Here is a 9,578-nt window from a genome sequence, read left to right on the forward strand (position 1 = left end):
CGTTAGCCCTGTCCAGGATAACAAAGGATATCGGGGTTTTACTTCTCCTTTTTCAGATGGTTACAGCAAGTTAGATGCTTGCCTGGGACACTCTCCCAGGTCAAAGAGCTTATGGGCTTTATTGGGCAGCAGCTCCTACACAACTCAATCCCTCTGCTTCTCTGTTCCTTTCCCAGCTTGTGGCTGTCCCAGTGTTCAGCGCACGCATGCAGGAATGGGGCTTGGAATAGAGGACAGGGAGTGGGATGCAGGAGGTGAGAGGCTGCTTGCTCTCTCCCGGTCCCAGGTATTCCTCCTCTGGCGCTCTCACAGTGCTCTTCCCTGCACCCCTCCCCTATCAGTTTCTCCATCCTGGCTCCTCCAGCCTCCAAACTGTTCTCCCTCTCCTCTCCTTTTCCTTGAAAGACCTTCTTGAGCCTTGGTAGGTCTCAGTAGGCAGAGCTGCTAGGGAGCAAGTCGTAGCGACCCCCGCTGTAGACCACCACACCGGGTGGATAGTAGATCAGGTCAGGTTCTGTAGTAGCATTAAGCGGTGCCAGGGCCTGCAGCCCGTGATCTTCAGGTTCTGGCTTGGTAGTGGCGGTGAAGGGGCGCATGCTGGTGAGCGAAGGCGAGGCTATCCGCCACAGCAGGTTCTTGAGCGCCTTGCGGAACTCGCGGCGCACTAAGCAGTAGAGGATCGGGTTGAGGCAGCTGTTGGAGTGCGCTAGGCACACGCTGACTGGGAACGCGTACACTTGGCACTGAAAGTACTCCTGGCTGAAGGGTACTGCGTTGAACTTGATGAGGATGCTCCAGGTGGTGAGCGCCTGGTTGGGCAGCCAACACAGGAAGAAGGAGAGGACGACGATGGTCACCGACTTGGTGACCTTGGAGCGTCTCCTAGCGCTGGCTGTACTCAGGCCTCCCCCTGGCGTTGCTGCTCCTGCTGCATCTGTTGTCCCCACTACCCGGTGGTCGGAGATGAAGCGCACAAGCAACAGGTAACACAGACTGATGATGCTCAGTGGCAGCAGGAAGCCCAGCAGCACCTTCTGCAGGTGGTACAAACCCAGCCAGAACTGCCTGTCCCAACCCAGTAGCTTGTCCGGAAAGTGCATGAGGCAAAGCTCCTCGCCCAACACCCTGATGGTGGTCGAAAAAATGGCATTGGGCAGCGAGGCCAGCGCAGCAGAAGCCCAGATCAACCCACACAGCACCTTGACTGAGAAACAGCAGCTCTCCCTCAAGCTCTGGCCGCAGCAGTCACCGCGACCACGCCCTCGGGTCCGATGGCTCTTGAGAGCCGAGGCCACGGAGTGGTAGCGCGCCACGCTCATAGCAGTGAGAAAGAAGACGCTGGCGTACATGTTCATGGACGTCACCATGGACACGATCTTACACATGGCCTTGCCAAAGGGCCACTTGAAGTCTAATGCGTTCTCCACCGCCCAGAAGGGCAGAGTGAGCACGAACTGAAAGTCAGTCAGCGCCAGGTTAGTGACAAAGAGGTTAATGGAGGATTTGCGCCAGCCCTGCTTGCTCTTCATCAGGTAGAGAACCAGCAGGTTGCCGGCCAATCCCAGCGCACAAACCACCCAGTAAACCGCGCTGATGAGGATCCGTACCCTGGCCTCAGTGTCCGCGCTCTCTGCCCCGCCGCTGCCCGGAGGATGCCCAGGCGCCGCACCGTCCGGCAACTCCAGCCCCAGCTCCCACCACAAGTCCTGAAGCTGCAGCGACGCATTGCCGCTCGCGTTGGCCACCTCCAGCAAGTCTGGGATCAGACCGAAGAATTCTGAGAGCTCATCACCCGCAGCTGCCTGACTCATGGTGGCTGCGGGGGTTGCAGAAGCCACCTGCATGCTCAGGTGCGCCTTGGTCACGTCCCGCAAAACAACTACCCGAGATTCAGCGCTTGTTCCGGGCGTGGTACCCAGGCAGGCGCGCAAAGCAGGTGCCTGAGCTTTCTATGAAGCGGCTCTAAAGGGCTTCTGGAAACTGGATCGCATTGGCACCCAGAACCGCCTTGGGCGCAGGGATTGGCTACACTCGGCATCTGTTTTTGACAGGTTTAGAGGAGAGAAGGCAGTTCTAGGCAAGTGGCTGCGGATCAAGGTTCCTCCTGGTGAAGACTGAGTTTCCAGCTACCCACTGTAAGACTTACCCCTCCGCTTCCCTGTTGTCACTTAGAAGCAGTCCCCTGCCCAGGAACACAGTTCTCTGGTTGCCCCAGGAGTTTCTCTCCTTTTAGAGGAAAACAGATCGTGGACATCCGTGTCTCTCTGTGACTGCCTGAAGGCTGATTCACGCCATCACTTCCTGGAGTGCCATTGGTGTTTTCTGTTTGCCCGATATTGTCAACCCCCAGTGACTTACCAGAGTTCTATGAGTTACATTGGCATCCACCGAGTCTCTGCTGAGAGCCCCAAAGAGCTTGCGTAATCCCCATGCAAGGCGAAGGGGGTGCTTTCTGAGGTGCTGAACCCCGCGCGCCATGCAGGGGGAGGCAGAGTTCACTGGCAACGAACTCCCCTTTCTTCCAAGTTGTGGAAGGAGTGGTCTTAGTCTTTTATCTTTCTCAGATGGCTGGAGTGAGTCTGCTTTCTTCTTTTCTTATTTTTATTATGGTCAGTTTTTTTTCTCTTTTCTCCTTCTCACCTTAATGTTGAAACCATACCACTTACACAATAGTGACACCCTTTCTTCTTTAAATCAAATAACAACCAATCTTTCCCTAATACTCAAACTGAAGTCCTATCTTTCCTTTAATTAGCTGAACATTTACTTTGTGTCAGATTGGCAGAATTCCAAGGGTTGATATTTGCCTGGAATTGAGTATATTTTAAGAACTGAAGTTATAGGGAGAGGGGTTTTTCTTCTCAGCTTTGCAGTTTGTTTAAATGCCAGGCCAGTTTGCTCTGGTGTAAGCCACACGTTTAAAGAAGGACTTAAGGAATTTGGAGTGTTTTCTTGACCGAAGAACTAAAGTAAAATACAAGTATGCTAAGCATGCAGTAATTGTCCTCTCTTCTGGGATAATACTTGACTTTACTAACAGGAATTAAGGATATACCATCAGATGGAGAGATAAAGACATGTGATCAGGAAAAGAAACGATAAAAAAGGAAAGAGGTACCCAGAAGCTTTAAACAGTTTTAATTCCAACGTGGACTTTAAAATGGCACTTCGCTTTTCTTGATTTTACCAGTAGGTGTCGCCAGAGCTTCAGTTAAAAAAAAATCAAACCACTAGGCCTTTGGTCAGTTTTAATCTGAAGATGCTTCCCTGCCATAATTCTGTGCTTCTGTGGACCTCTCCCTACATCCTGGCTTTATAGCCTCGTCTCCAAGCTCACGTTCTTATTTATGCTTTTTCTTCCTCTGCCAATTTTTTTCTTTCTTTCTTTCTTTTTAATTATTTTTCAAGAGCTATTGAAAAACAAGGAAGCCTGTGGCGATACCAAAAGCCCTGTGCAGTAAAGTTTTTAGTCTGCTCCCTCATTCAGCAACCACTTACTTTGTCTGGCTTTGTGTTAGGTATTATCCCATGACTAGAAGACTTTATAGTAAATACAATCTGTAGAGTTCACACACAGATGGGTGATACAGCTAGTTAAGAGTCATGTGATTGTAATTATATTCGGAAGTCTGTGGCATAGGCTGAGAGATTCACCTAGCTAAGTGCCAAAGCGAAAGAATGGAGTCATGAGTTTGGGCCTCTGGGGTCCTCAGTGTGTGTTGCTCATCTGAGAAGTCATTTTACTGTGAAGTATAATTTCCAGACTTTGGAAACGTTGACATTCTGAGTCAGGTGCCCATCACTCCTGACCTGTTTCCGCTAGATATTAGTAATGGTTCTCTCCTGCAATATATTCCAAAATGTCTCTGTAAATGTCCAGATGTGGCCTGTAGCAAACATTCTCCTTTCTTCTATTGTTAAGAAACTATGATCTAAAGACAGTGTCAGAGGAGCAGTGTACCAGAGGAAATGGGAAATCCTTTGTGACCTCATTCCCATTTCCAGGAAAATAATCCAAAGGGCCTTGCCTTCAGGCAGGAGTTAAAAGTGTGTGTGCAGAAGGACCACAGTATACTGTCTTAGGCTAGATGCACACCACTCTCAGCATTGATACAATACGCCTGACTTCCCAACTACAGAGCCTTGTCTCTTCTTGCTACTCCTCAGTTAAACTACAGTGCAGCTGATAATCCTTCTAAGAGCGTTGTGTCTGATTATTTCTTAAAGCGGGAGATTTCCCTAGGGAGTCAGAAGCCCTGGACCATACATGATAGCTATGACTCCTGGGCCCCATCTGTAGTGAGGTAAGTTGATCTCCTGGCTCTGAGGTCTACCTCCAGCACTGTGCTGAGGCGTGTTTCAGGTCACCCAGGGGCTGTAACCATAGCTACGGGGTACACTGCTGCTAGTTGTACACAGCCATCTTAGAAGTGAGGAGAGTACCAAAGGCAAGTGTTTGTGTCTTTACAGCCTGATTCTTATATACCTCCCAACGAAGCTCCCGATGACACTCCTCAAACAAGCAGTCCAAGTTTTAGAGATTTTGAAGATGAAGAAGGGAGGCCTAAGGCGCTTAGGCTTAGAGATGAGTAATCTTGGGGTTGATCCCAAGCGTCAGATAAAGATTCCATTCCTTAGTCAAGTCATCTAGCCTCACAAGCCCTGTGTAAGAAAGTAGCTGGCCTTCCGGAAGAGCCTGAGGTAGTTTCTGGGCATGCAACATCAAAGTTACTGGGGGGACCTTGTTAAAATTCACATTCCAAACTTTCTCACATCCCACACTATCTGCAGAGACTCTGATTCTCAAAGGGGTTGAAAGGAGTCCAGAGGTCTACAATGAGAACATTCTGCCAGCAGACTCTAATTTTTCCTCAGTTTGAGCCTCTGTACTAATTTCCATGTAAACTCTAAACTTCCATATAAACTCTGTAGGTAAATAATTTTGAATTCTTGGGAACAATGACCTCCTGTGATACTTCACTACACACTTGACTTGAGTAATGGTAAAGGGGCTGTGGAGAAGATTGGGTGCATCCTCTTAATGTCTCAATTTAAGCCCCTGTTGATCTGAAGGGGTGGTCTGCAGAGGGGCTGTGAGCACTAGCTATCACAGGACTCAGCCTGAACCCTCAGGAACGGCTGCTCCCCAGTGACACCCTCACAGGGTGTTACCAAAGGGCCAGCATGGCTAGAAAGATCTTCATTTCTTATTCTTCTAAATGCATTGCCGATAATGTGTAAGAAAATTTTTGAATAAGGGTATTATGGAAGGGCAAATTCCCTTACAAATAAACTCATTGTCAGAGAAAATGAAACTTTAGGCCATTAATCTGCCTAGCTCTGACCCTGTTTTACTCAGATGCCATATGTAAACTTGAGGGAGAAAAGTCTGTCAGGGTGAAATGCCATCAGGAGTGCTGTTAAGAATGATACCACATCATGTGATTGCCTTCTGAATCCCTACTGGAGAGTTGAACCATATGTAATTTGTTGATATTGTTCAAAAATATTGTGGAAAGAGGAAGAGAAACGATGTCCCCTTTCAGCAGTTTGATTTTAAGTCAACCATGGTTCAACCCTCATTTCCGGTCCATTACTTAGATTATCAAGTTTTATCACTGTGGGTGTTCAGATATCAAACTGTTTGTCTTGGCTGGCACTGCCATTGTTAAAAATAGCCCTGCAAATGTTTTCTCTTAGTCCATGTCAAATATTTTCAGTCTTTCTTTCTTATACTTCAAGCTAAGGCAAAAAGGCTACCATTTTGAGAAAGGTTCCCTAATTCACTGAAAAGGGGTCATCTTTCCCACCTCCTCAGCACTTCTCTTAAGGCACGCACCCCACATAGCGGATTCTGTAGCTTTTTTTCTCCATTTTTTCCCTGCTGGGAAGGTGTGTGTAATGATCATCCTTGAAGCTCATAATCACAAAGCATGTTTTCAAAAAGAAAGATTTAACATTAACGATTTAAACCTCTAAGTTAAGATACCAGGAAAAATAGCAATAAATTACCTCCAGGAGATAGAACCAGAAATATGCAGGCAGAGCCTTGGTAGTAATAGAAATAGACTTTCTTGCTGCTAGGTCAGAGAGATACAGGTAGAAAGGTCTCAGTAGAGGGTCAGAGCATCTGGGTGCAGGGTCACTTAGGGTCCTGGGAAAGATGCTAATAGGAAAACAGGCAAATATGCATGTACATATGCACACACACACACACACACACATCTCAAGCTTGTATGTGCTGTCTGAGCAAAACAGGGTCAGTTCAGCACAAACATGGACCTTCACAGTGTTGTGCATTCTCTTGTCAATACAACATCCCACCTTTGAGCTACAGTAATAGTAACTCAGTAGTGATTCACCACATGTTGAAGCAGCTCCTCTCCTTTTCTTATCTGCCACATGCTCCCTTTGCTCAGGTGGGCATTCCTTGACTATTCCTCTTGACTGAACCACAATTTCTCTTTCTAAAAGGTATTTTAAAATCATTTTCAGCTTTAAATTTCATTTGAAAATTATATGCATGTATGTGATAAATTTCTGCTCACCTTCACCTCCATTTCCTTCTGCCGTACCTGCTCCTCACCCACTGATGCTTTTCTTCCCACGTTTCTACTCTCATTCCCCCACCCCACTGAGATGAACTGCAATTACTTGCATGAGCATGGCTCAGGTATAACAGTGGCAACTTATCAGTGGCTATTTCACTCAAGAGGGAGTATGAGCTCTGGTAACCATTAACTATCCAAAGTCGTTCAGTGGGCATTGGAGGATGTCTTGAATCCCTTCCCTATGCAAGATGTAAAGGTGATAGACCAGGTCTTAAGTGGATAACAATATCTTAGACCACAGTATCTGGGAGACACTGTTTCCCAGCATTCTTCTCCATCTTCTGGGTCTTACATTCTCTCTGCTCATTTTCTTTGATGTCCTTTGAGCCTTCGAGGGATTGGTAGAGATATCTCATTTAGGATTGAGCACTCCAGAGTCCTGTGTTCCCACCACTTTGACCTTGAACTACTGATTTGTCTTGAAGACTCAACTGACACATTAGTTGGCTTTTGGAGACTTTGTAATTCTCTGTATTCCCCAAAGAGAATTGGTCACTCTTTCTATGTTTTCATAGGACTTTGTGTGGACATCTACTATTGTGCTTATTACTCATTTAGCCACCACAACAAACTCTTCTAAACTGGGTGCATCTAGAGCACTGTTGTCATCTCTAATCCACTTCTGTACCCTCAGCTCTTGATATAGCCCCTAGAACATTACGTAGAGCTTGAACTCACAAATGAGTCATTCATTCCAGTTTGTTTTCCTGACCACTAACATCCATTAACAATAAGAAAGCAATTTCCAATTAAAACACCCTACAGTAATAAGGAAGTTCTGTTTCAAATACTTCCCCAGGTCTCCTCATCTTGCCTTGCACAGCATGAAAACTGTCATTTTCAATGCATAGTGAGTCTTGCACAGGTCTGTCTCATTAGACTTCTATATTCAGGCTAACAATCAGGACTCCCAGTCAAAGAACTAATGAGGACTTGTTCCAGCTGAAGATATGGAAACTAGTCTTCATTACTTCCACAACATTCTGAGGACAGAATAAAATGACTATTGTTCATAAATCAGCTATTCTGTTCAATCTGACTATTGTTCTAAATCAGCTAAATCTGGCTTAATTAACCTGGCCAGATTTTCATGTACAGCTTGTAAGTTCCTGTGTGTGTGCATGAATGTGTGAGTGTGTGTGAGCATCCAAAGGACATATGTGTGTGTGTGGGCATACATGACACAGTATACAACTGAAGGTCAGAGGGACAACTTTATTACTTAATTAAATATTATTTTACGTGCATGAATGTCTTGCTAGCATGTAAGTCTGTGCACTATGCACAGCTCTGGAACCAGCAGAGGCCAGAATAGCATACTGAATCCCCCAGAACTGGAATTGTACAAGGTTGTAGCGTCTGTGGACCTGGGTCTTCTGAGAGAGCAGTTGGTGTTCTTTCTTTCAGTCAGAGGAATTTCTCATGTCTCAGAAAACATTTCTTTTTACATCTTTAAGTGGGTTCCAGTGATTAAGCTCAGGTCTTCAGGTTTGAATTGGTAAGCACCTTCCCTGATCCCTAGATTCTTTTTAACAGTTCAATAGTTACTCAAGGTTACCACTTCTTTCCCAGGTTTCAAGTAAGTGTACTTCATACCAAATTTCATTTTTCCACATGTCTTTATCAGAGGAAATAAAGGACCATATAACATGTTCCAGAAGTTTGATGAATCCAGTCAGCTTCTACTATATTCAAATGAAAAAAATGAAATAAAGTTTGATCAGATGTGGTTGGCTGGCCAGTTGGAATCAGAAAGTTTGAAACCAGAGGGGAGTCGAAGGTCTATAGACAAATAGAGGACATTTATGAGGACAGGTTACGTATTAGACTCTATTCCAGTCTCATGTTTAAAACTGATGTGGTTGACATGGCTTCTGATTCCAACACATCTGAAAGCTTCCTCTTGTTGTCCCCTTAGTGATGGATCCCTCCTGTTGGTTGACTCACTCTGGTGAGCCTCTGTCACGTACTTTCTCCTAGAAGGGTTTCCCAGTGCAGCCTCACATTATACACCGTGGTTGTTTATATGTGAGGGGGTAAGGGTCTGGCTTCTTTGCTCTGAGCAGTTTTATCTGTGCTGCCAAGTGCAGTTTGCCCTTCTTATTGCTGAGTATTACTCTTAAAGATGGGCATAAAGTTTATTTATGCATTCAACTATTGACAGATTTTGCTTATTGTCCAGTTGGGGCTATCACCAAAGACATTGCTGGAGATGATGGTGCTTAGATCTTTGGGTGGATACACAATTGCTCTCATTTGTGTTCAGCTAATGCTAAAGAATGGAATGGATTAAATCATGGTAGGTAGAAAGTTACAATTTTAAGAAACTGGTAAGCTGTTCCTAATACGTTTAAATTTTGGTATTCTTCCAAATTGTAAGTTGAAATCCTAAAGGGGATGTTGCCAGGAGGTAAGGCCTTTGGAAGCTCAACCATCACAAATGGTTTGAGGAGACCCTAGAACCTGGATCCTTATGGAAGGAAATAGAGACTAACACCATCTACATAAGCTAGACAGCAGTCTCTCAGCAGAGAACGAGTCTGTTGAGGTCCTGGTAGTAAATGTTTCAGCCTCCATATACTGAGGATGCTTTCTGTTGGTTATATGTAACAGCTTGTTAGCGTTTCCTCCTCTTTCTGCATTTTAGAAATATTGCTCAATTGTCTTCTGGCTTGCTTTTCTCTGGATGAAAAGTTTGCCTTTTTCTGTTCTTTGTTCATTGTGTAGCCTTTCCTTGCTTTTCTAGTTACATGCTAGATTCCCCATTTCTTATCTGTTTTGAGTATTTGGGTTGTGACATGGATTTGGACAGTTCATATAGTTCTGTGTTTACAATTTATTGAACATCATATGTATGTAGGATTTTAGTCTTTTGTTGTTGTTGTTGTTATTGTTTGTTTGTTTTTTCTAGACAGGGTTTCTCTGTATCCCCTGGCTGTCCTGGAACTCACTCTGTAGACCAGGCCG

The 9,578-nt window shown here is 45.3% G+C and overlaps 1 protein-coding gene across 1 annotated transcript; it reads right to left on the reverse strand.

The window, feature by feature from the left end:
- Positions 1 to 428: 428 nt before the first annotated feature.
- On the reverse strand, positions 429 to 1,979 carry Rxfp3 (relaxin family peptide receptor 3). Its single transcript, XM_031360325.1, has one exon. The coding sequence runs from the start codon at positions 1,842 to 1,844 to the stop codon at positions 429 to 431; it is 1,416 nt and encodes a 471-aa protein (XP_031216185.1). The 5' UTR covers positions 1,845 to 1,979.
- Positions 1,980 to 9,578: the final 7,599 nt, after the last annotated feature.

Source organism: Mastomys coucha, unplaced genomic scaffold (genome assembly GCF_008632895.1).
Source record: "Mastomys coucha isolate ucsf_1 unplaced genomic scaffold, UCSF_Mcou_1 pScaffold8, whole genome shotgun sequence".
Lineage (NCBI taxonomy): Eukaryota > Metazoa > Chordata > Mammalia > Rodentia > Muridae > Mastomys > Mastomys coucha.